Source organism: Rissa tridactyla, chromosome 18 (assembly GCF_028500815.1).
Source record: "Rissa tridactyla isolate bRisTri1 chromosome 18, bRisTri1.patW.cur.20221130, whole genome shotgun sequence".
Taxonomy (NCBI): Eukaryota; Metazoa; Chordata; class Aves; order Charadriiformes; family Laridae; genus Rissa; species Rissa tridactyla.
Window position 1 is genome coordinate 3,320,512 of NC_071483.1, and position 25,903 is coordinate 3,346,414.

The 25,903-nt window shown below is 52.7% G+C and overlaps 1 protein-coding gene and 1 long non-coding RNA gene across 2 annotated transcripts in view; both read left to right on the forward strand.

Moving 5' to 3' along the window:
* LOC128919018 (nascent polypeptide-associated complex subunit alpha, muscle-specific form-like) overlaps window positions 1–25,903 on the forward strand; it is a 68,861-nt gene that overhangs the window by 13,188 nt on the left and 29,770 nt on the right. The window contains exons 12-17 of the mRNA XM_054223964.1: window positions 6,279–6,390; window positions 6,470–6,621; window positions 14,182–14,293; window positions 14,373–14,524; window positions 22,094–22,205; window positions 22,285–22,436. Of these exons, the coding sequence (XP_054079939.1) occupies window positions 6,279–6,390; window positions 6,470–6,621; window positions 14,182–14,293; window positions 14,373–14,524; window positions 22,094–22,205; window positions 22,285–22,436 (792 nt within the window). The remainder of the gene's footprint in view (window positions 1–6,278; window positions 6,391–6,469; window positions 6,622–14,181; window positions 14,294–14,372; window positions 14,525–22,093; window positions 22,206–22,284; window positions 22,437–25,903) is intronic.
* LOC128918919 (uncharacterized) lies at window positions 4,425–5,739 on the forward strand. The gene is made up of 3 exons (XR_008469772.1): window positions 4,425–4,546; window positions 4,913–5,068; window positions 5,516–5,739. It is a non-coding gene; the product is annotated as an uncharacterized LOC128918919 (long non-coding RNA).

Consider the following 25,903-nt stretch of genomic DNA (forward strand, 5'->3'; position numbering starts at 1 on the left):
GGAGAGGCTAAAGGCTCTTCAAAATTGCAGTTTAGAATTGCTCTCTGCTCCCCTAGTCTGTGCCTGCTGCTTTAATGTCAGGGGGTTTGGGTTCATTTGTGGTTTTTTATCGTTCTCTCTTGCAGAAATTGCACCCATCATGGCCAAGGCTGTCAAAGATTTCAAAACCAGGTTCTCTCGGTAAGAAGTTTGCCGGGCAGGCCTGGCACTTTCCCTCTCGGGGACAAGTGGCACCGAAGGAGGAGAAGGTCCCCAAACAGCCCTTTTCTTCGGACTCTGGGGAGGCTGCAGCTTTGTCATCTGGCAAAAGAAAGCTGTATGGAATCTCCCGGCACAAAAACCTGGGAAGTCTTGGCACCGGTGGAGAGTGGAAGATCCAGAGACCATTTACTGTTTAACCTCTTAATACATTATTAAATGGTTTTCATTACTATTTTGCCCCTTGTCATTTTTGCCCTCATCAAGGTACGGTCCCCCCTAACAGCAATGCTGGGGGCAATACCCACACCCGAGTATGCCGCTCTAGGGTTCATTAAGGGCCAGTTGAGCAGTGCCCAAGATTGGGTTTGGGCCTCAGCTTTGCCCCGGTCAGCGCGCACAGACAGCTCCGCCGGCTCGGGCCTTGGCAGCCACGGAACCAGCGGCAGAGCTGCTCCAGAGCTGCCACCAACAACAGCCTCCACTACCGGCACCTTCTCCCAGACAGCCAAGGCCTAGGACAGCCAACATGGCTTGCGGCAGGACAATCTCTCCCCTTTACCACCCAGCCAGACCCCTGAGCGCTAACAGAGAGTTTAAGCATTTATAAGCATTGATGAGATCCCCCCTCAGTCGTCTTTTTTCCAGACTAAAAAGAACGAAATCCCTCAGCCTTTCTTCCTAAGAGAGGTGTTCCAGTCCCCTCAGCATCTTGGCAGCCCTTTGCTGTCCCCTCTCCAGCAGTTCCCTGTCCTTCTTGACCCGGGGAGCCCAGAACTGGACCCAGCGCTCCAGATGTGGCCTCCCCAGGGCAGAGCAGAGGGGGAGGATGACCTCCCTCCACCTGCTGGCCACGCTCCTCCTGATGCACCCCAGGATGCCATTGGCCGCCTTGGCCACAAGGGCACATTGCTGGCTCACGCTTTCCACAACAATGGGGGCTCTGGTTCCTTTTCCCTCCCTCTCAGCCAAGACCAGAGCAGGGTTTAACCAGTGATCCCCAAATGGAGCTGAGGGACAGCTGAGGAGTCAATGCCAGGGGCTCCGTGGGGCTGGGAGCACACGCAAGACTTCCCATCTCAGCTCAGCATGCTGTGCACAGAGAATTAGTGCTCTCGTTTGCTGACCCTCGTCTCAGATTGGGGCAATAACTCCTGTCTGTGTGTCTTGGCCATTGTAAGTCTTCAGGCACTGGCTGCACAGGCTGACTCCATCTCCAGTAACCTTGCCGTGTTCACTCCTTTCTCTGTTCATCTCATGCAAGGGGAAGGAGAGTGGGAAGCATTCTCAGGCTGTTCCTAGCTAGGGTAGGACTTTAAACCATTCCCCTGCTCCAGCAGAAAGGTGCTGTAACCTGTGCTCTTCCTATTTCCGATACCTTCTCAACGATATCCGTGGCAGTGTTAGTGTTTCTAGGCTTGAATTTAGTTGCCTTTGCATCACCTTGATAGATTGTGAATCTTCTGAGCACCTCCCTGTGTCAGAAAATGGCTTTTGGCTCTTCTGCTATAACTGTTTCCACTACAGTTCTGTAGCAGCTACAGCTCTACCCTGTCAGCAGGACAAATCCCCGGCACCTCTGGGTGCTACCCACACGTTGCACCATTTCCAGTCTTTGGTTTTCTTGCCTTCGCCTTTTGAAACATTTATCAGTAATGTGAAAGAATAGGATTTGCCCGGTGTTGTGTACAACTCTATATTGCCTTGCTGAAAGGTGTCAAGTATGAATATTTTCTGGGGTTGAAAATAGGGCTGCTGGCACAGACGTGTATAAGTGAAACTACAGACACCCCTGTAACCGTTTGGAAACGGTCTTTTTTTCTCCAGCAGAGAAGATACAAACTCTGCTGCGGGACTGAAGGAAGAAACAGGGTCAATGGTTGCGTTTGCCAGGGACCTTGTTGAGCCACAGTGTGGGCAAAGGAACAGCGGTTCTGAACTCTGAGAGGATGCCGGCATTTTTAGCTCAATTGGGTTCTTTTTTTCCCCCGTTTTGTTTCCCCATCGATTGAGGTAGGTGGTGCAGCGCGTTACCTGCCCCGGACCCCGTGAATCCCGAGGGAGACTCTGCATTAACGTCAGCCCGGAGGTGCAGGGACGGAGGGCTTGCAGACCCAGTTAGCCGTGGTTACGGCACTATTGCATCCCCCTCAGCATCCCAGCACAAGAGCACTGAAACACACCGTTACCGGTGGTATCGGTTTCCCTCTTCCAAAACAATCAAGAAAACCCAAACTTTCAGTCATGGCAATGCATTCCTAAATGCAATGGAGATGGATCAGTGGTTTCTGGTGAACAGAAGCATCTCAGGAGCCTGTCTGAGCTGCCCATCACAGTGGACGCTCTTGTGGTAAAGAGCTGGGAAATCTCTCCCACCTCCCTCCTGTCTCTCAAGTCACCGCATAATCCTGGCCACGGCAATGCTGCTTTCCCGGGAATGGGGCCTGTTGCCTCGGCCACCTGCTGCAGCCCGCTGTCACAGGCGCGATTGTGATGCGGTCCTAGAGATAAACGGCACGCGGACGGAGCGGGGCAGAGCGAGTGTGAAGCCTTGGAGGACAGTGGGTCGCCCTCGGTTCTTCCAGAAGCTTCACACTTGATTGGGATCTGCAAGTTGGAGCAGTTTCTGACACTAACGGGATTGGCATAAGATTAGGAAGTGCTAATCCTGACAACTATTCGAGACGTCTTCTGTCTTCAAACCTACCCGCAGCCATGGTAAATACTAACTTGGGTTATTGCTACTAATAATTAATGTTTGCCTAAGGCAGAGTTAAGTCATCTTTGATTTACAGAAATGCTGTAATGGCCACTGAAATCATTATGGCTTATATGGGGTATCTCTGCCGTTAGATCAAGGGGGTTTCTTTCTACCTGGCAGGGACAGGCAGCGGGGTAACTTTATTCACTCTGTCGGAAGTTTAGCAGAGGTGAGAATGCTGCGTGTTTTGCTAAGATGAATTGATGTCTGGGCTCTCTCCAGAAGGAGATCGCTGTTGGGAAGACTGTGACCGGCTCACGGAAACCCGAGCTTGTCGCAGACTTTGCGAGGAAGTTCTTAGCCGGGCGGAAGAAGCTGGGCCTGGTGTCCCCAGAGAGAGACAGGTAAGTGAACCTGTTTGGTGATCTTGATGGATAAACTACATTCTATTTTTGAAGTGGGGATGATAAACTTCTCTGATGAAGGTAATAAAGGTAAAGGCTCTGCGAACACTTTTAAGACAAGTGTGCTGACTCTGCCCGGGGTTTCTCCTTGCTTTGGCAGAAAATCAGTGGGCTTTTCCAGCAGTTCTGAGGAGGATGACGATGAGGACAACTGTGAACCACCTACTATGTCCTTTGAGGAGTACCTCACTTATGATCAGCCCCAGAAAAAGAAGCAAGCGGTCAAACCCTCTGCGTCACCTGGGCAGAAAGACCACTGGCACAGCACCTGTTTGCCGTGCCAAGACGGCCTCGACAGCGCCTGCTTGAGTGCGAAAAGCCCAAGCCTCAAGCGTACAAATGAGAAAAGGGCAGAGGAGGAACCACCAGAGGCTCCTGAACCAAAGAGGGTAAGGTTCTGAAGGATCTGCAAGTGAACCGAGAAGGTGGGATCAGCTGCTCTCGGTCCTCGGCCATCTGGGGCTTCTTAGTTTTCCCCTTGGAGGTGCTGGCTGTGTAAAACCTTGACAGATGAATCTTTTTCCTCAACTTTGAAACACTTTGCACTTCAAAAAGTGTGTTTATAATCTTAGCAGCCTTTTATGATGCTGTAATGGTGCCTCATATCCAAGCTTTGGATTTCCCCCACTTTGGGAGGTTCCCCTCTCCTCCACCACTGCAGAGCTTTTTCTAGGAGGCAGGGAGGAGGAGAAGAGGCAGGAGGAGTAAATGAGTGTTTGACTAAATGAGTTCTTTGCATTGTTAATCTGCCTTGGGTTCTTGATGGAGGCCTTTGGTGCTCAACCTTGTAGGTTAAAGATGTGGATGGCTCTTACTGGATGGAGCCAAGAGCTGAGTGATTCAGATCCCGAATTTTGGCTTCTTTGTATTGACAGCCTAGACAGAGCCACAGTAACGTGGCAGAAGGGCAGCCTCCCGCTGAGGCTACTCCCTGGTGTGAGCTGATCAGCGTTGAGCGGCTTCTTCAAAATATCAAACAAAATGCAGTTCAGCACAGTTTGTACGCTGGCAGGATGTAACATTCTCCCGTATTCTTGGCTGACTTGCATGCACGTCGTCTCCTTCCAGATACTGTTAGATGTGGACATAAAGTTGCCCGACATCCCGCTGCCGCCGATCCAGGCCAGCTGCAGCCCTCCTCCTCCAGTTGAGTCCGCTCCCCGTTCACAGAGAAAAAGGAAAGGTACGTTGGGCAGGCAAATAGGTCTGAAATGGGCTGCAGCCACTGTGTGTGGGAGGGAGGGGATGGTGGCTGGGTTTGAGTCCTTCTCTTGGGGTCTGGCATCCCACCTGTAATGCCCAGAGCCCGGGATTCACACAAGCGGTGGCTTCTCTCCCATGTGCTCTAGCAGGAATGAGGAAGATCCTCTGCTGACCCTGCTGGAGCCTGGGGCTTTGGACTTGCCCTTCCTCAACTAGGCTGTGGGTCTCTTAGAGAAGCCCTTTAGCTTGCTTCTGGGGGACTCTGATTTGTGTCTCCTGTGCCATTCCTCAGGCTGGGCTCTTCTTTCCTCACTTCCCTTCTTACCCCAAGTCTTTCACTTTACAGCACCGGCCTTGACACCTGAAGAGAGCGAAGAGGGGCTCTCATGCTACCGGCAGAATTCAAAGACGCTAGTGCGTCCAGGCCCTAAAACCGCCCCGGTCCCACAGACGGTGCCTCCTCCTCCCCAAAGTACCCGACTCCTCACTAACAGCATTGACTGTAAGTACCCTTCCTCGTCTGTCTTAAACTCGCGGTGCCAGGCACATCTACTGCTCTCTTCCTAACTTGTCTGTATCTATCCCAGCAGCATCGGGCTGGGAGCACATGAATGGTTAGTTGCCCCTTGTCGCAAGGCAAGCGAACTCATATGGGGCACATCTCCCTGAAAGCTCAGGTGCTGCAGCATCGGCAGCCAGCGTGCTTTGAGGGGGTGCTCAAGCACGGGAAACAGGGGTAAACGGAGCCTTGTGCAGGCACCCCTTCACTGGGAGAGACTGGGGCCTGATGGCCCACTACAGCTATGGCACCTGCGGCTCCTTTCTCCTTCCCCTCCTCTGCCGTAGTGGCGTGCAGCGCTGCACTGCTCTCCACTGCATTCAAGGAGTCAAGCCCTTTCCTTGGTGGAGAGGGAGCGGGATAAATACTCTGCATTTTGCTTCTCTCTAGCCATCTGTGAAGTTAGTGGTGTCCCTTTCTCAGTGCTGGAGCCAGTATTGGAGAGATGCACCCCAGAGCAGCTGCATCTCATTGAGGAACGTAACCATGTGAGTGCCTGGGCCTGGGGAAGGGCTGGTGACACGCAGGAGGGACGTTCTCTCCTCACCTGCAATAGCTGAAGAGTCAAGAACAGGGCTCTTTAGAACAAGAGGTGGCATTTGCTAGTCCTGAGTTCCTGCAGTTGCCATCTGCCCCTCTCTTGCTGCAAGTTGGTCATGAAGCCGCCTTGCCCTCGGTGGTATTCCAGCGCCACTGGCACTAGCTGTTGTTGAGGGAGAGGGGGGCGATGGTCTCAGGGGGGATCCCAGATTACATCTGCGTTTGTTTCAGGCCCTCATTGAGTCTACGGATCGACTGTGGCACATCCACTGTCTCCGAGACTTCAAGAACGAGAAGCCAGAAGCGTCTGAATCCTGGCGGGAGATGTACCTTCGCCTGCACGAGGCACGAGAGCAGCGGCTGCTCATGTTATCCCGGAAGATTGGCTCAGCTCATAGCAACAAAGGTAAGGGAGGGCTGAATGACGAGAGAGGGCTCTGGGAATGCTGCCTTGGGGATGTCTTTATGTGGGGAAGGTCTTCCGGAGTGGCTGGTTTAAATCTAGTCCAATTTAGGAGTTGCTTAACTCTCTGTTCTCTACTAAGACAAGCACTGAGGAGCCTCCTTTATCATAAGCTGCATCTAAGCAATGTTTCCCTTCGGTCTCCTACAGGTCAAGCAGCCAAAACTGTGTTTCTGGCCTCTCCACCAAAGGCCCCTCGGGACGTGCGAAGGAGACAAAAGAAGTTTGGAACTGGGGGACCTCTTGTGCCGGAGAAGACCAAGTGAGTATTTGTCGGTAGCGCCTTGCTGTTCCTGCCTGCTGTGCCTTAGCCTGAAATGTCTGTTCCATCTCTCTTTCAGAATAAAAGCAGTCTTGTGCGCCGCGAGCAAAAGCCACGCTCGTGGGAGTGAGGAGAAGTTCTATGATGGGCCCAGCACCAGCAGTGCCCACTCTGTCCCACCTTCAGCAACCACCTTCTCCTCCTGTGACCCCAGGAAACCACCAGTGAAAAGTAAGTACAAACCACAGAACATCCCTTCGGCTCCTAGAGCTCCTCCTTTGCAAACACCTGAAGCTGCTGTTTCTGTTGCAAGACAAATCCTGGCTCTGCAGGAGGGGTCATTTTTGTTGGCCTCTCTCCTCTCCTCTCCTCTCCCTCTCCCTCTCCTCTCCTCTCCTCTCCTCTCCTCTCCTCTCCTCTCCTCCTCTCCTCTCTCTCTCCTCTCCTCTCCTCTCAAGGAAAGGCTAAAGGCTCTTCAAAGTCCTTGCACAAGAAAAACCACAGGCAAACGTGCGATTCAGCTGCCTGCTCGGTGCCGACTGTCTCAGCCTGTCCTAATGGTACAGGTGAGGCACAAACCCTGCCTTGCCCCTCCTGCTGTCCATCTGTGTTTGTCCAGCTGTTGGGAACCATGAAATTGTCCTGCAGCTCCCTTGGGAAGGAAGCAGGGAGAGTTTCACCAGAGATCTGTGCTCTTGCCATGCAGAAAGCTGAGTGGGCTCTCCTCGGTGTGTGACCTGAAAATACAACAGGTCGTGGCCAAAGAGCACACGCTTACGCCTGCCTTGCTTCTGCTTTGACAGGGCTGCAGCTTGGAATTGCTCTCTGCTCTCCTAGGCTGTGGCTGCTTGTCCTGGTTCCGGCTGGGACGGACAGGGTTAATTTTCCCCAGAATCCGAGCTTTGCAATGGATGGACTGGGAAGAGGTGCTTGGAGCTTGCCGACATTAGACAAGCACTGAGGAGCCTCCTTTATCATAAGCTGCATCTGAGCAATGTTTCCCTTTGGTCTCCTACAGGTCAAACAGCCAAAACTGTGTTTCTGGACTCTCCATCAAAGGCCCCTCAGAACGAAGAAAGGAGACAAGAGAGGTCTGGGACTGGACGAGCTCTTCTGCCAGAGAAGACCGAGTGAGTATTTGTCAGTAGCGCTTGCTGTTCCGGATGTCTTTGCCTGAACTGTCTGTCCCATATCTGTTCCATAATAAAACCTGTCCTGTGCACTTCTAGCAAAAGCCACGCTCGTGGGAGTGGGGGCAAGTCCCACGATGGGCCCAGCACCAGCACTCCCCACTCTGTCCCATCTTTGGGCAGGACCATGTTCTCCTCCTGGTTTCCTGAGCCCAAGAAACCACCAGCCAAGAGTAAGTACAAACCGCAGAACATCCCTTGGTCTCTTAGAGCTCCCCGTTTCCAAAGGCACAAATCTGCTGTTTCTGCTGCAAGGGAAATCCCGGCTCTGCAGGAGGGGTCACGTTGGTGGACTCTCCTCTCCTATCCCCTCCCCTCCCTAAGGAGAGGCTAAAGGCTCTTCAAAATTGCAGTTTAGAATTGCTCTCTGCTCCCCTAGTCTGTGCCTGCTGCTTTAATGTCAGGGGGTTTGGGTTCATTTGTGGTTTTTTATCGTTCTCTCTTGCAGAAATTGCACCCATCATGGCCAAGGCTGTCAAAGATTTCAAAACCAGGTTCTCTCGGTAAGAAGTTTGCCGGGCAGGCCTGGCACTTTCCCTCTCGGGGACAAGTGGCACCGAAGGAGGAGAAGGTCCCCAAACAGCCCTTTTCTTCGGACTCTGGGGAGGCTGCAGCTTTGTCATCTGGCAAAAGAAAGCTGTATGGAATCTCCCGGCACAAAAACCTGGGAAGTCTTGGCACCGGTGGAGAGTGGAAGATCCAGAGACCATTTACTGTTTAACCTCTTAATACATTATTAAATGGTTTTCATTACTATTTTGCCCCTTGTCATTTTTGCCCTCATCAAGGTACGGTCCCCCCTAACAGCAATGCTGGGGGCAATACCCACACCCGAGTATGCCGCTCTAGGGTTCATTAAGGGCCAGTTGAGCAGTGCCCAAGATTGGGTTTGGGCCTCAGCTTTGCCCCGGTCAGCGCGCACAGACAGCTCCGCCGGCTCGGGCCTTGGCAGCCACGGAACCAGCGGCAGAGCTGCTCCAGAGCTGCCACCAACAACAGCCTCCACTACCGGCACCTTCTCCCAGACAGCCAAGGCCTAGGACAGCCAACATGGCTTGCGGCAGGACAATCTCTCCCCTTTACCACCCAGCCAGACCCCTGAGCGCTAACAGAGAGTTTAAGCATTTATAAGCATTGATGAGATCCCCCCTCAGTCGTCTTTTTTCCAGACTAAAAAGAACGAAATCCCTCAGCCTTTCTTCCTAAGAGAGGTGTTCCAGTCCCCTCAGCATCTTGGCAGCCCTTTGCTGTCCCCTCTCCAGCAGTTCCCTGTCCTTCTTGACCCGGGGAGCCCAGAACTGGACCCAGCGCTCCAGATGTGGCCTCCCCAGGGCAGAGCAGAGGGGGAGGATGACCTCCCTCCACCTGCTGGCCACGCTCCTCCTGATGCACCCCAGGATGCCATTGGCCGCCTTGGCCACAAGGGCACATTGCTGGCTCACGCTTTCCACAACAATGGGGGCTCTGGTTCCTTTTCCCTCCCTCTCAGCCAAGACCAGAGCAGGGTTTAACCAGTGATCCCCAAATGGAGCTGAGGGACAGCTGAGGAGTCAATGCCAGGGGCTCCGTGGGGCTGGGAGCACACGCAAGACTTCCCATCTCAGCTCAGCATGCTGTGCACAGAGAATTAGTGCTCTCGTTTGCTGACCCTCGTCTCAGATTGGGGCAATAACTCCTGTCTGTGTGTCTTGGCCATTGTAAGTCTTCAGGCACTGGTTGCACAGGCTGACTCCATCTCCAGTAACCTTGCCGTGTTCACTCCTTTCTCTGTTCATCTCATGCAAGGGGAAGGAGAGTGGGAAGCATTCTCAGGCTGTTCCTAGCTAGGGTAGGACTTTAAACCATTCCCCTGCTCCAGCAGAAAGGTGCTGTAACCTGTGCTCTTCCTATTTCCGATACCTTCTCAACGATATCCGTGGCAGTGTTAGTGTTTCTAGGCTTGAATTTAGTTGCCTTTGCATCACCTTGATAGATTGTGAATCTTCTGAGCACCTCCCTGTGTCAGAAAATGGCTTTTGGCTCTTCTGCTATAACTGTTTCCACTACAGTTCTGTAGCAGCTACAGCTCTACCCTGTCAGCAGGACAAATCCCCGGCACCTCTGGGTGCTACCCACACGTTGCACCATTTCCAGTCTTTGGTTTTCTTGCCTTCGCCTTTTGAAACATTTATCAGTAATGTGAAAGAATAGGATTTGCCCGGTGTTGTGTACAACTCTATATTGCCTTGCTGAAAGGTGTCAAGTATGAATATTTTCTGGGGTTGAAAATAGGGCTGCTGGCACAGACGTGTATAAGTGAAACTACAGACACCCCTGTAACCGTTTGGAAACGGTCTTTTTTTCTCCAGCAGAGAAGATACAAACTCTGCTGCGGGACTGAAGGAAGAAACAGGGTCAATGGTTGCGTTTGCCAGGGACCTTGTTGAGCCACAGTGTGGGCAAAGGAACAGCGGTTCTGAACTCTGAGGGGATGCCGGCATTTTTAGCTCAATTGGGTTCTTTTTTTCCCCCGTTTTGTTTCCCCATCGATTGAGGTAGGTGGTGCAGCGCGTTACCTGCCCCGGACCCCGTGAATCCCGAGGGAGACTCTGCATTAACGTCAGCCCGGAGGTGCAGGGACGGAGGGCTTGCAGACCCAGTTAGCCGTGGTTACGGCACTATTGCATCCCCCTCAGCATCCCAGCACAAGAGCACTGAAACACACCGTTACCGGTGGTATCGGTTTCCCTCTTCCAAAACAATCAAGAAAACCCAAACTTTCAGTCATGGCAATGCATTCCTAAATGCAATGGAGATGGATCAGTGGTTTCTGGTGAACAGAAGCATCTCAGGAGCCTGTCTGAGCTGCCCATCACAGTGGACGCTCTTGTGGTAAAGAGCTGGGAAATCTCTCCCACCTCCCTCCTGTCTCTCAAGTCACCGCATAATCCTGGCCACGGCAATGCTGCTTTCCCGGGAATGGGGCCTGTTGCCTCGGCCACCTGCTGCAGCCCGCTGTCACAGGCGCGATTGTGATGCGGTCCTAGAGATAAACGGCACGCGGACGGAGCGGGGCAGAGCGAGTGTGAAGCCTTGGAGGACAGTGGGTCGCCCTCGGTTCTTCCAGAAGCTTCACACTTGATTGGGATCTGCAAGTTGGAGCAGTTTCTGACACTAACAGGATTGGCATAAGATTAGGAAGTGCTAATCCTGACAACTATTCGAGACGTCTTCTGTCTTCAAACCTACCCGCAGCCATGGTAAATACTAACTTGGGTTATTGCTACTAATAATTAATGTTTGCCTAAGGCAGAGTTAAGTTGTCTTTGATTTACAGAAATGCTGTAATGGCCACTGAAATCATTATGGCTTATATGGGGTATCTCTGCCGTTAGATCAAGGGGGTTTCTTTCTACCTGGCAGGGACAGGCAGCGGGGTAACTTTATTCACTCTGTCGGAAGTTTAGCAGAGGTGAGAATGCTGCGTGTTTTGCTAAGATGAATTGATGTCTGGGCTCTCTCCAGAAGGAGATCGCTGTTGGGAAGACTGTGACCGGCTCACGGAAACCCGAGCTTGTCGCAGACTTTGCGAGGAAGTTCTTAGCCGGGCGGAAGAAGCTGGGCCTGGTGTCCCCAGAGAGAGACAGGTAAGTGAACCTGTTTGGTGATCTTGATGGATAAACTACATTCTATTTTTGAAGTGGGGATGATAAACTTCTCTGATGAAGGTAATAAAGGTGAAGGCTCTGGGGACACTTTTAAGACAAGTGTGCTGACTCTGCCCGGGGTTTCTCCTTGCTTTGGCAGAAAATCAGTGGGCTTTTCCAGCAGTTCTGAGGAGGATGACGATGAGGACAACTGTGAACCACCTACTATGTCCTTTGAGGAGTACCTCGCTTATGACCAGCCCCAGAAAAAGAAGCAAGCGGTCAAACCCTCTGCGTCACCTGGGCAGAAAGACCACTGGCACAGCACCTGTTTGCCGTGCCAAGACGGCCTCGACAGCGCCTGCTTGAGTGCGAAAAGCCCAAGCCTCAAGCGTACAAATGAGAAAAGGGCAGAGGAGGAACCACCAGAGGCTCCTGAACCAAAGAGGGTAAGGTTCTGAAGGATCTGCAAGTGAACCGAGAAGGTGGGATCAGCTGCTCTCGGTCCTCGGCCATCTGGGGCTTCTTAGTTTTCCCCTTGGAGGTGCTGGCTGTGTAAAACCTTGACAGATGAATCTTTTTCCTCAACTTTGAAACACTTTGCACTTCAAAAAGTGTGTTTATAATCTTAGCAGCCTTTTATGATGCTGTAATGGTGCCTCATATCCAAGCTTTGGATTTCCCCCACTTTGGGAGGTTCCCCTCTCCTCCACCACTGCAGAGCTTTTTCTAGGAGGCAGGGAGGAGGAGAAGAGGCAGGAGGAGTAAATGAGTGTTTGACTAAATGAGTTCTTTGCATTGTTAATCTGCCTTGGGTTCTTGATGGAGGCCTTTGGTGCTCAACCTTGTAGGTTAAAGATGTGGATGGCTCTTACTGGATGGAGCCAAGAGCTGAGTGATTCAGATCCCGAATTTTGGCTTCTTTGTATTGACAGCCTAGACAGAGCCACAGTAACGTGGCAGAAGGGCAGCCTCCCGCTGAGGCTACTCCCTGGTGTGAGCTGATCAGCGTTGAGCGGCTTCTTCAAAATATCAAACAAAATGCAGTTCAGCACAGTTTGTACGCTGGCAGGATGTAACATTCTCCCGTATTCTTGGCTGACTTGCATGCACGTCGTCTCCTTCCAGATACTGTTAGATGTGGACATAAAGTTGCCCGACATCCCGCTGCCGCCGATCCAGGCCAGCTGCAGCCCTCCTCCTCCAGTTGAGTCCGCTCCCCGTTCACAGAGAAAAAGGAAAGGTACGTTGGGCAGGCAAATAGGTCTGAAATGGGCTGCAGCCACTGTGTGTGGGAGGGAGGGGATGGTGGCTGGGTTTGAGTCCTTCTCTTGGGGTCTGGCGTCCCACCTGTAATGCCCAGAGCCCGGGATTCACACAAGCGGTGGCTTCTCTCCCATGTGCTCTAGCAGGAATGAGGAAGATCCTCTGCTGACCCTGCTGGAGCCTGGGGCTTTGGACTTGCCCTTCCTCAACTAGGCTGTGGGTCTCTTAGAGAAGCCCTTTAGCTTGCTTCTGGGGGACTCTGATTTGTGTCTCCTGTGCCATTCCTCAGGCTGGGCTCTTCTTTCCTCACTTCCCTTCTTACCCCAAGTCTTTCACTTTACAGCACCGGCCTTGACACCTGAAGAGAGCGAAGAGGGGCTCTCATGCTACCGGCAGAATTCAAAGACGCTAGTGCGTCCAGGCCCTAAAACCGCCCCGGTCCCACAGACGGTGCCTCCTCCTCCCCAAAGTACCCGACTCCTCACTAACAGCATTGACTGTAAGTACCCTTCCTCGTCTGTCTTAAACTCGCGGTGCCAGGCACATCTACTGCTCTCTTCCTAACTTGTCTGTATCTATCCCAGCAGCATCGGGCTGGGAGCACATGAATGGTTAGTTGCCCCTTGTCGCAAGGCAAGCGAACTCATATGGGGCACATCTCTCTGAAAGCTCAGGTGCTGCAGCATCGGCAGCCAGCGTGCTTTGAGGGGGTGCTCAAGCACGGGAAACAGGGGTAAACGGAGCCTTGTGCAGGCACCCCTTCACTGGGAGAGACTGGGGCCTGATGGCCCACTAGAGCTACGGCACCTGCGGTTCCTTTCTCCTTCCCCTCCTCTGCCGTAGTGGCGTGCAGCGCTGCAGTGCTCTCCACTGCATTCAAGGAGTCAAGCCCTTTCCTTGGCGGAGAAGGAGCGGGATAAATACTCTGCATTTTGCTTCCCTCTAGCGATCTGTGAAGTTAGTGGTGTCCCTTTCTCAGTGCTGGAGCCAGTATTGGAGAGATGCACCCCAGAGCAGCTGCATCTCATTGAGGAACGTAACCATGTGAGTGCCTGGGCCTGAGGAAGGGCTGGTGACACGCAGGAGGGACGTTCTCTCCTCACCTGCAATAGCTGAAGAGTCAAGAACAGGGCTCTTTAGAACAAGAGGTGGCATTTGCTAGTCCTGAGTTCCTGCAGTTGCCATCTGCCCCTCTCTTGCTGCAAGTTGGTCATGAAGCCACCTTGCCCTCGGTGGTATTCCAGCGCCACTGGCACTAGCTGCTGTTGAGGGAGAGGGGGGCGATGGTCTCAGGGGGGATCCCAGATTACATCTGCGTTTGTTTCAGGCCCTCATTGAGTCTACGGATCGACTGTGGCACATCCACTGTCTCCGAGACTTCAAGAACGAGAAGCCAGAAGCGTCTGAATCCTGGCGGGAGATGTACCTTCGCCTGCACGAGGCACGAGAGCAGCGGCTGCTCATGTTAGCCCAGAAGATCGGCTCAGCTCATAGCAACAAAGGTAAGGGAGGGCTGAACGATGACAGAGGGCTCTGGGAATGCTGCCTTGGGGATGTCTTTATGTGGGGAAGGTCTTCCGGAGTGGCTGGTTTAAATCTAGTCCAATTTAGGAGTTGCTTAACTCTCTGTTCTCTACTAAGACAAGCACTGAGGAGCCTTCTTTATCATAAGCTGCATCTAAGCAATGTTTCCCTTCGGTCTCCTACAGGTCAAGCAGCCAAAACTGTGTTTCTGGCCTCTCCACCAAAGGCCCCTCGGGACGTGCGAAGGAGACAAAAGAAGTTTGGAACTGGGGGACCTCTTGTGCCGGAGAAGACCAAGTGAGTATTTGTCGGTAGCGCCTTGCTGTTCCTGCCTGCTGTGCCTTAGCCTGAAATGTCTCTTCCATCTCTCTTTCAGAATAAAAGCAGTCTTGTGCGCCGCGAGCAAAAGCCACGCTCGTGGGAGTGAGGAGAAGTTCTATGATGGGCCCAGCACCAGCAGTGCCCACTCTGTCCCACCTTCAGCAACCACCTTCTCCTCCTGTGACCCCAGGAAACCACCAGTGAAAAGTAAGTACAAACCACAGAACATCCCTTCGGCTCCTAGAGCTCCTCCTTTGCAAACACCTGAAGCTGCTGTTTCTGTTGCAAGACAAATCCTGGCTCTGCAGGAGGGGTCATTTTTGTTGGCCTCTCTCCTCTCCTCTCCTCTCCCTCTCCTCTCCTCTCCTCTCCTCTCCTCTCCTCTCCTCTCCTCTCCTCTCCTCTCCTCCTCTCCTCTCTCTCTCCTCTCCTCTCCTCTCAAGGAAAGGCTAAAGGCTCTTCAAAGTCCTTGCACAAGAAAAACCACAGGCAAACGTGCGATTCAGCTGCCTGCTCGGTGCCGACTGTCTCAGCCTGTCCTAATGGTACAGGTGAGGCACAAACCCTGCCTTGCCCCTCCTGCTGTCCATCTGTGTTTGTCCAGCTGTTGGGAACCATGAAATTGTCCTGCAGCTCCCTTGGGAAGGAAGCAGGGAGAGTTTCACCAGAGATCTGTGCTCTTGCCATGCAGAAAGCTGAGTGGGCTCTCCTCGGTGTGTGACCTGAAAATACAACAGGTCGTGGCCAAAGAGCACACGCTTACGCCTGCCTTGCTTCTGCTTTGACAGGGCTGCAGCTTGGAATTGCTCTCTGCTCTCCTAGGCTGTGGCTGCTTGTCCTGGTTCCGGCTGGGACGGACAGGGTTAATTTTCCCCAGAATCCGAGCTTTGCAATGGATGGACTGGGAAGAGGTGCTTGGAGCTTGCCGACATTAGACAAGCACTGAGGAGCCTCCTTTATCATAAGCTGCATCTGAGCAATGTTTCCCTTTGGTCTCCTACAGGTCAAACAGCCAAAACTGTGTTTCTGGACTCTCCATCAAAGGCCCCTCAGAACGAAGAAAGGAGACAAGAGAGGTCTGGGACTGGACGAGCTCTTCTGCCAGAGAAGACCGAGTGAGTATTTGTCAGTAGCGCTTGCTGTTCCGGATGTCTTTGCCTGAACTGTCTGTCCCATATCTGTTCCATAATAAAACCTGTCCTGTGCACTTCTAGCAAAAGCCACGCTCGTGGGAGTGGGGGCAAGTCCCACGATGGGCCCAGCACCAGCACTCCCCACTCTGTCCCATCTTTGGGCAGGACCATGTTCTCCTCCTGGTTTCCTGAGCCCAAGAAACCACCAGCCAAGAGTAAGTACAAACCGCAGAACATCCCTTGGTCTCTTAGAGCTCCCCGTTTCCAAAGGCACAAATCTGCTGTTTCTGCTGCAAGGGAAATCCCGGCTCTGCAGGAGGGGTCACGTTGGTGGACTCTCCTCTCCTATCCCCTCCCCTCCCTAAGGAGAGGCTAAAGGCTCTTCAAAATTGCAGTTTAGAATTGCTCTCTGCTCCCCTAGTCTGTGCCTGCTGCTTTAATGTCAGGGGGTTTGGGTTCATTTGTGGTTTTTTATCGTTCTCTCTTGCAGAAATTGCACCCATCATGGCCAAGGCTGTCAAAGATTTCAAAACCAGGTTCTCTCGGTAAGAAGTTTGCCGGGCAGGCCTGGCACTTTCCCTCTCGGGGACAAGTGGCACCGAAGGAGGAGAAGGTCCCCAAACAGCCCTTTTCTTCGGACTCTGGGGAGGCTGCAGCTTTGTCATCTGGCAAAAGAAAGCTGTATGGAATCTCCCGGCACAAAAACCTGGGAAGTCTTGGCACCGGTGGAGAGTGGAAGATCCAGAGACCATTTACTGTTTAACCTCTTAATACATTATTAAATGGTTTTCATTACTATTTTGCCCCTTGTCATTTTTGCCCTCATCAAGGTACGGTCCCCCCTAACAGCAATGCTGGGGGCAATACCCACACCCGAGTATGCCGCTCTAGGGTTCATTAAGGGCCAGTTGAGCAGTGCCCAAGATTGGGTTTGGGCCTCAGCTTTGCCCCGGTCAGCGCGCACAGACAGCTCCGCCGGCTCGGGCCTTGGCAGCCACGGAACCAGCGGCAGAGCTGCTCCAGAGCTGCCACCAACAACAGCCTCCACTACCGGCACCTTCTCCCAGACAGCCAAGGCCTAGGACAGCCAACATGGCTTGCGGCAGGACAATCTCTCCCCTTTACCACCCAGCCAGACCCCTGAGCGCTAACAGAGAGTTTAAGCATTTATAAGCATTGATGAGATCCCCCCTCAGTCGTCTTTTTTCCAGACTAAAAAGAACGAAATCCCTCAGCCTTTCTTCCTAAGAGAGGTGTTCCAGTCCCCTCAGCATCTTGGCAGCCCTTTGCTGTCCCCTCTCCAGCAGTTCCCTGTCCTTCTTGACCCGGGGAGCCCAGAACTGGACCCAGCGCTCCAGATGTGGCCTCCCCAGGGCAGAGCAGAGGGGGAGGATGACCTCCCTCCACCTGCTGGCCACGCTCCTCCTGATGCACCCCAGGATGCCATTGGCCGCCTTGGCCACAAGGGCACATTGCTGGCTCACGCTTTCCACAACAATGGGGGCTCTGGTTCCTTTTCCCTCCCTCTCAGCCAAGACCAGAGCAGGGTTTAACCAGTGATCCCCAAATGGAGCTGAGGGACAGCTGAGGAGTCAATGCCAGGGGCTCCGTGGGGCTGGGAGCACACGCAAGACTTCCCATCTCAGCTCAGCATGCTGTGCACAGAGAATTAGTGCTCTCGTTTGCTGACCCTCGTCTCAGATTGGGGCAATAACTCCTGTCTGTGTGTCTTGGCCATTGTAAGTCTTCAGGCACTGGTTGCACAGGCTGACTCCATCTCCAGTAACCTTGCCGTGTTCACTCCTTTCTCTGTTCATCTCATGCAAGGGGAAGGAGAGTGGGAAGCATTCTCAGGCTGTTCCTAGCTAGGGTAGGACTTTAAACCATTCCCCTGCTCCAGCAGAAAGGTGCTGTAACCTGTGCTCTTCCTATTTCCGATACCTTCTCAACGATATCCGTGGCAGTGTTAGTGTTTCTAGGCTTGAATTTAGTTGCCTTTGCATCACCTTGATAGATTGTGAATCTTCTGAGCACCTCCCTGTGTCAGAAAATGGCTTTTGGCTCTTCTGCTATAACTGTTTCCACTACAGTTCTGTAGCAGCTACAGCTCTACCCTGTCAGCAGGACAAATCCCCGGCACCTCTGGGTGCTACCCACACGTTGCACCATTTCCAGTCTTTGGTTTTCTTGCCTTCGCCTTTTGAAACATTTATCAGTAATGTGAAAGAATAGGATTTGCCCAGTGTTGTGTACAACTCTATATTGCCTTGCTGAAAGGTGTCAAGTATGAATATTTTCTGGGGTTGAAAATAGGGCTGCTGGCACAGACGTGTATAAGTGAAACTACAGACACCCCTGTAACCGTTTGGAAACGGTCTTTTTTTCTCCAGCAGAGAAGATACAAACTCTGCTGCGGGACTGAAGGAAGAAACAGGGTCAATGGTTGCGTTTGCCAGGGACCTTGTTGAGCCACAGTGTGGGCAAAGGAACAGCGGTTCTGAACTCTGAGGGGATGCCGGCATTTTTAGCTCAATTGGGTTCTTTTTTTCCCCCGTTTTGTTTCCCCATCGATTGAGGTAGGTGGTGCAGCGCGTTACCTGCCCCGGACCCCGTGAATCCCGGGGGAGACTCTGCATTAACGTCAGCCCGGAGGTGCAGGGACAGAGGGCTTGCAGACCCAGTTAGCCGTGGTTACGGCACTATTGCATCCCCCTCAGCATCCCAGCGCAAGAGCACTGAAACACACCGTTACTGGTGGTGTCAGTTTCCCTCTTCCAAAACAATCAAGAAAACCCAAACTTTCAGTCATGGCAATGAATTCCTAAATGCAATGGAGATGGATCAGTGGTTTCTGGTGAACAGAAGCATCTCAGGAGCCTGTCTGAGCTGCCCATCACAGTGGACGCTCTTGTGGTAAAGAGCTGGGAAATCTCTCCCACCTCCCTCCTGTCTCTCAAGTCACCGCATAATCCTGGCCACAGCAATGCTGCTTTCCCGGGAATGGGGCCTGTTGCCTCGGCCACCTGCTGCAGCCCGCTGTCACAGGCGCGATTGTGATGCGGTCCTAGAGATAAAAGGCACGCGGACGGAGCGGGGCAGAGCGAGTGTGAAGCCTTGGAGGACAGTGGGTCGCCCTCGGTTCTTCCAGAAGCTTCACACTTGATTGGGATCTGCAAGTTGGAGCAGTTTCTGACGCTAACGGGATTGGCATAAGATTAGGAAGTGCTAATCCTGACAACTATTCGAGACGTCTTCTGTCTTCAAACCTACCCACAGCCATGGTAAATACTAACTTGGGTTATTGCTACTAGTAATTAATGTTTGCCTAAGGCAGAGTTAAGTCGTCTTTGATTTACAGAAATGCTGTAATGGCCACTGAAATCATTATGGCTTATATGGGGTATCTCTGCCGTTAGATCAAGGGGGTTTCTTTCTACCTGGCAGGGACAGGCAGCGGGGTAACTTTATTCACTCTGTCGGAAGTTTAGCAGAGGTGAGAATGCTGCGTGTTTTCCTAAGATGAATCGATGTCTGGGCTCTCTCCAGAAGGAGATCGCTGTTGGGAAGACTGTGACCGGCTCACGGAAACCCGAGCTTGTCGCAGACTTTGCGAGGAAGTTCTTAGCCGGGCGGAAGAAGCTGGGCCTGGTGTCCCCAGAGAGAGACAGGTAAGTGAACCTGTTTGGTGATCTTGATGGATAAACTACATTCTATTTTTGAAGTGGGGATGATAAACTTCTCTGATGAAGGTAATAAAGGTAAAGGCTCTGCGAACACTTTTAAGACAAGTGTGCTGACTCTGCCCGGGGTTTCTCCTTGCTTTGGCAGAAAATCAGTGGGCTTTTCCAGCAGTTCTGAGGAGGATGACGATGAGGACAACTGTGAACCACCTACTATGTCCTTTGAGGAGTACCTCACTTATGACCAGCCCCAGAAAAAGAAGCAAGCGGTCAAACCCTCTGCGTCACCTGGGCAGAAAGACCACTGGCACAGCACCTGTTTGCCGTGCCAAGACGGCCTCGACAGCGCCTGCTTGAGTGCGAAAAGCCCAAGCCTCAAGCGTACAAATGAGAAAAGGGCAGAGAAGGAACCACCAGAGGCTCCTGAACCAAAGAGGGTAAGGTTCTGAAGGATCTGCAAGTGAACCGAGAAGGTGGGATCAGCTGCTCTCGGTCCTCGGCCATCTGGGGCTTCTTAGTTTTCCCCTTGGAGGTGCTGGCTGTGTAAAACCTTGACAGATGAATCTTTTTCCTCAACTTTGAAACACTTTGCACTTCAAAAAGTGTGTTTATAATCTTAGCAGCCTTTTATGATGCTGTAATGGTGCCTCATATCCAAGCTTTGGATTTCCCCCACTTTGGGAGGTTCCCCTCTCCTCCACCACTGCAGAGCTTTTTCTAGGAGGCAGGGAGGAGGAGAAGAGGCAGGAGGAGTAAATGAGTGTTTGACTAAATGAGTTCTTTGCATTGTTAATCTGCCTTGGGTTCTTGACGGAGGCCTTTGGTGCTCAACCTTGTAGGTTAAAGATGCGGATGGCTCTTACTGGATGGAGCCAAGAGCTGAGTGATTCAGATCCCGAATTTTGGCTTCTTTGTATTGACAGCCTAGACAGAGCCACAGTAACGTGGCAGAAGGGCAGCCTCCCGCTGAGGCTACTCCCTGGTGTGAGCTGATCAGCGTTGAGCGGCTTCTTCAAAATATCAAACAAAATGCAGTTCAGCACAGTTTGTACGCTGGCAGGATGTAACATTCTCCCGTATTCTTGGCTGACTTGCATGCACGTCGTCTCCTTCCAGATACTGTTAGATGTGGACATAAAGTTGCCCGACATCCCGCTGCCGCCGATCCAGGCCAGCTGCAGCCCTCCTCCTCCAGTTGAGTCCGCTCCCCGTTCACAGAGAAAAAGGAAAGGTACGTTGGGCAGGCAAATAGGTCTGAAATGGGCTGCAGCCACTGTGTGTGGGAGGGAGGGGATGGTGGCTGGGTTTGAGTCCTTCTCTTGGGGTCTGGCGTCCCACCTGTAATGCCCAGAGCCCGGGATTCAGACAAGCGGTGGCTTCTCTCCCATGTGCTCTAGCAGGAATGAGGAAGATCCTCTGCTGACCCTGCTGGAGCCTGGGGCTTTGGACTTGCCCTTCCTCAACTAGGCTGTGGGTCTCTTAGAGAAGCCCTTTAGCTTGCTTCTGGGGGACTCTGATTTGTGTCTCCTGTGCCATTCCTCAGGCTGGGCTCTTCTTTCCTCACTTCCCTTCTTACCCCAAGTCTTTCACTTTACAGCACCGGCCTTGACACCTGAAGAGAGCGAAGAGGGGCTCTCATGCTACCGGCAGAATTCAAAGACGCTAGTGCGTCCAGGCCCTAAAACCGCCCCGGTCCCACAGACGGTGCCTCCTCCTCCCCAAAGTGCCCGACTCCTCACTAACAGCATTGACTGTAAGTACCCTTCCTCGTCTGTCTTAAAGTCGCGTTGCCAGGCAGATATACTGCTGTCTTCCTGACTTGTCTGTATCTATCCCAGCAGCATCGGGCTGGGAGCACATGAATGGTTAGTTGCCCCTTGTCGCAAGGCAAGCGAACTCATATGGGGCACATCTCTCTGAAAGCTCAGGTGCTGCAGCATCGGCAGCCAGCGTGCTTTGAGGGGGTGCTCAAGCACGGGAAACAGGGGTAAACGGAGCCTTGTGCAGGCACCCCTTCACTGGGAGAGACTGGGGCCTGATGGCCCACTAGAGCTACGGCACCTGCGGTTCCTTTCTCCTTCCCCTCCTCTGCCGTAGTGGCGTGCAGCGCTGCAGTGCTCTCCACTGCATTCAAGGAGTCAAGCCCTTTCCTTGGCGGAGAAGGAGCGGGATAAATACTCTGCATTTTGCTTCCCTCTAGCGATCTGTGAAGTTAGTGGTGTCCCTTTCTCAGTGCTGGAGCCAGTATTGGAGAGATGCACCCCAGAGCAGCTGCATCTCATTGAGGAACGTAACCATGTGAGTGCCTGGGCCTGAGGAAGGGCTGGTGACACGCAGGAGGGACGTTCTCTCCTCACCTGCAATAGCTGAAGAGTCAAGAACAGGGCTCTTTAGAACAAGAGGTGGCATTTGCTAGTCCTGAGTTCCTGCAGTTGCCATCTGCCCCTCTCTTGCTGCAAGTTGGTCATGAAGCCACCTTGCCCTCGGTGGTATTCCAGCGCCACTGGCACTAGCTGCTGTTGAGGGAGAGGGGGGCGATGGTCTCAGGGGGGATCCCAGATTACATCTGCGTTTGTTTCAGGCCCTCATTGAGTCTACGGATCGACTGTGGCACATCCACTGTCTCCGAGACTTCAAGAACGAGAAGCCAGAAGCGTCTGAATCCTGGCGGGAGATGTACCTTCGCCTGCACGAGGCACGAGAGCAGCGGCTGCTCATGTTATCCCGGAAGATTGGCTCAGCTCATAGCAACAAAGGTAAGGGAGGGCTGAACGATGACAGAGGGCTCTGGGAATGCTGCCTTGGGGATGTCTTTATGTGGGGAAGGTCTTCCGGAGTGGCTGGTTTAAATCTAGTCCAATTTAGGAGTTGCTTAACTCTCTGTTCTCTACTAAGACAAGCACTGAGGAGCCTTCTTTATCATAAGCTGCATCTAAGCAATGTTTCCCTTCGGTCTCCTACAGGTCAAGCAGCCAAAACTGTGTTTCTGGCCTCTCCACCAAAGGCCCCTCGGGACGTGCGAAGGAGACAAAAGAAGTTTGGAACTGGGGGACCTCTTGTGCCGGAGAAGACCAAGTGAGTATTTGTCGGTAGCGCCTTGCTGTTCCTGCCTGCTGTGCCTTAGCCTGAAATGTCTGTTCCATCTCTCTTTCAGAATAAAAGCAGTCTTGTGCGCCGCGAGCAAAAGCCACGCTCGTGGGAGTGAGGAGAAGTTCTATGATGGGCCCAGCACCAGCAGTGCCCACTCTGTCCCACCTTCAGCAACCACCTTCTCCTCCTGTGACCCCAGGAAACCACCAGTGAAAAGTAAGTACAAACCACAGAACATCCCTTCGGCTCCTAGAGCTCCTCCTTTGCAAACACCTGAAGCTGCTGTTTCTGTTGCAAGACAAATCCTGGCTCTGCAGGAGGGGTCATTTTTGTTGGCCTCTCTCCTCTCCTCTCCTCTCCCTCTCCTCTCCTCTCCTCTCCTCTCCTCTCCTCTCCTCTCCTCTCCTCTCCTCCTCTCCTCTCTCTCTCCTCTCCTCTCCTCTCAAGGAAAGGCTAAAGGCTCTTCAAAGTCCTTGCACAAGAAAAACCACAGGCAAACGTGCGATTCAGCTGCCTGCTCGGTGCCGACTGTCTCAGCCTGTCCTAATGGTACAGGTGAGGCACAAACCCTGCCTTGCCCCTCCTGCTGTCCATCTGTGTTTGTCCAGCTGTTGGGAACCATGAAATTGTCCTGCAGCTCCCTTGGGAAGGAAGCAGGGAGAGTTTCACCAGAGATCTGTGCTCTTGCCATGCAGAAAGCTGAGTGGGCTCTCCTCGGTGTGTGACCTGAAAATACAACAGGTCGTGGCCAAAGAGCACACGCTTACGCCTGCCTTGCTTCTGCTTTGACAGGGCTGCAGCTTGGAATTGCTCTCTGCTCTCCTAGGCTGTGGCTGCTTGTCCTGGTTCCGGCTGGGACGGACAGGGTTAATTTTCCCCAGAATCCGAGCTTTGCAATGGATGGACTGGGAAGAGGTGCTTGGAGCTTGCCGACATTAGACAAGCACTGAGGAGCCTCCTTTATCATAAGCTGCATCTGAGCAATGTTTCCCTTTGGTCTCCTACAGGTCAAACAGCCAAAACTGTGTTTCTGGACTCTCCATCAAAGGCCCCTCAGAACGAAGAAAGGAGACAAGAGAGGTCTGGGACTGGACGAGCTCTTCTGCCAGAGAAGACCGAGTGAGTATTTGTCAGTAGCGCTTGCTGTTCCGGATGTCTTTGCCTGAACTGTCTGTCCCATATCTGTTCCATAATAAAACCTGTCCTGTGCACTTCTAGCAAAAGCCACGCTCGTGGGAGTGGGGGCAAGTCCCACGATGGGCCCAGCACCAGCACTCCCCACTCTGTCCCATCTTTGGGCAGGACCATGTTCTCCTCCTGGTTTCCTGAGCCCAAGAAACCACCAGCCAAGAGTAAGTACAAACCGCAGAACATCCCTTGGTCTCTTAGAGCTCCCCGTTTCCAAAGGCACAAATCTGCTGTTTCTGCTGCAAGGGAAATCCCGGCTCTGCAGGAGGGGTCACGTTGGTGGACTCTCCTCTCCTATCCCCTCCCCTCCCTAAGGAGAGGCTAAAGGCTCTTCAAAATTGCAGTTTAGAATTGCTCTCTGCTCCCCTAGTCTGTGCCTGCTGCTTTAATGTCAGGGGGTTTGGGTTCATTTGTGGTTTTTTATCGTTCTCTCTTGCAGAAATTGCACCCATCATGGCCAAGGCTGTCAAAGATTTCAAAACCAGGTTCTCTCGGTAAGAAGTTTGCCGGGCAGGCCTGGCACTTTCCCTCTCGGGGACAAGTGGCACCGAAGGAGGAGAAGGTCCCCAAACAGCCCTTTTCTTCGGACTCTGGGGAGGCTGCAGCTTTGTCATCTGGCAAAAGAAAGCTGTATGGAATCTCCCGGCACAAAAACCTGGGAAGTCTTGGCACCGGTGGAGAGTGGAAGATCCAGAGACCATTTACTGTTTAACCTCTTAATACATTATTAAATGGTTTTCATTACTATTTTGCCCCTTGTCATTTTTGCCCTCATCAAGGTACGGTCCCCCCTAACAGCAATGCTGGGGGCAATACCCACACCCGAGTATGCCGCTCTAGGGTTCATTAAGGGCCAGTTGAGCAGTGCCCAAGATTGGGTTTGGGCCTCAGCTTTGCCCCGGTCAGCGCGCACAGACAGCTCCGCCGGCTCGGGCCTTGGCAGCCACGGAACCAGCGGCAGAGCTGCTCCAGAGCTGCCACCAACAACAGCCTCCACTACCGGCACCTTCTCCCAGACAGCCAAGGCCTAGGACAGCCAACATGGCTTGCGGCAGGACAATCTCTCCCCTTTACCACCCAGCCAGACCCCTGAGCGCTAACAGAGAGTTTAAGCATTTATAAGCATTGATGAGATCCCCCCTCAGTCGTCTTTTTTCCAGACTAAAAAGAACGAAATCCCTCAGCCTTTCTTCCTAAGAGAGGTGTTCCAGTCCCCTCAGCATCTTGGCAGCCCTTTGCTGTCCCCTCTCCAGCAGTTCCCTGTCCTTCTTGACCCGGGGAGCCCAGAACTGGACCCAGCGCTCCAGATGTGGCCTCCCCAGGGCAGAGCAGAGGGGGAGGATGACCTCCCTCCACCTGCTGGCCACGCTCCTCCTGATGCACCCCAGGATGCCATTGGCCGCCTTGGCCACAAGGGCACATTGCTGGCTCACGCTTTCCACAACAATGGGGGCTCTGGTTCCTTTTCCCTCCCTCTCAGCCAAGACCAGAGCAGGGTTTAACCAGTGATCCCCAAATGGAGCTGAGGGACAGCTGAGGAGTCAATGCCAGGGGCTCCGTGGGGCTGGGAGCACACGCAAGACTTCCCATCTCAGCTCAGCATGCTGTGCACAGAGAATTAGTGCTCTCGTTTGCTGACCCTCGTCTCAGATTGGGGCAATAACTCCTGTCTGTGTGTCTTGGCCATTGTAAGTCTTCAGGCACTGGTTGCACAGGCTGACTCCATCTCCAGTAACCTTGCCGTGTTCACTCCTTTCTCTGTTCATCTCATGCAAGGGGAAGGAGAGTGGGAAGCATTCTCAGGCTGTTCCTAGCTAGGGTAGGACTTTAAACCATTCCCCTGCTCCAGCAGAAAGGTGCTGTAACCTGTGCTCTTCCTATTTCCGATACCTTCTCAACGATATCCGTGGCAGTGTTAGTGTTTCTAGGCTTGAATTTAGTTGCCTTTGCATCACCTTGATAGATTGTGAATCTTCTGAGCACCTCCCTGTGTCAGAAAATGGCTTTTGGCTCTTCTGCTATAACTGTTTCCACTACAGTTCTGTAGCAGCTACAGCTCTACCCTGTCAGCAGGACAAATCCCCGGCACCTCTGGGTGCTACCCACACGTTGCACCATTTCCAGTCTTTGGTTTTCTTGCCTTCGCCTTTTGAAACATTTATCAGTAATGTGAAAGAATAGGATTTGCCCGGTGTTGTGTACAACTCTATATTGCCTTGCTGAAAGGTGTCAAGTATGAATATTTTCTGGGGTTGAAAATAGGGCTGCTGGCACAGACGTGTATAAGTGAAACTACAGACACCCCTGTAACCGTTTGGAAACGGTCTTTTTTTCTCCAGCAGAGAAGATACAAACTCTGCTGCGGGACTGAAGGAAGAAACAGGGTCAATGGTTGCGTTTGCCAGGGACCTTGTTGAGCCACAGTGTGGGCAAAGGAACAGCGGTTCTGAACTCTGAGAGGATGCCGGCATTTTTAGCTCAATTGGGTTCTTTTT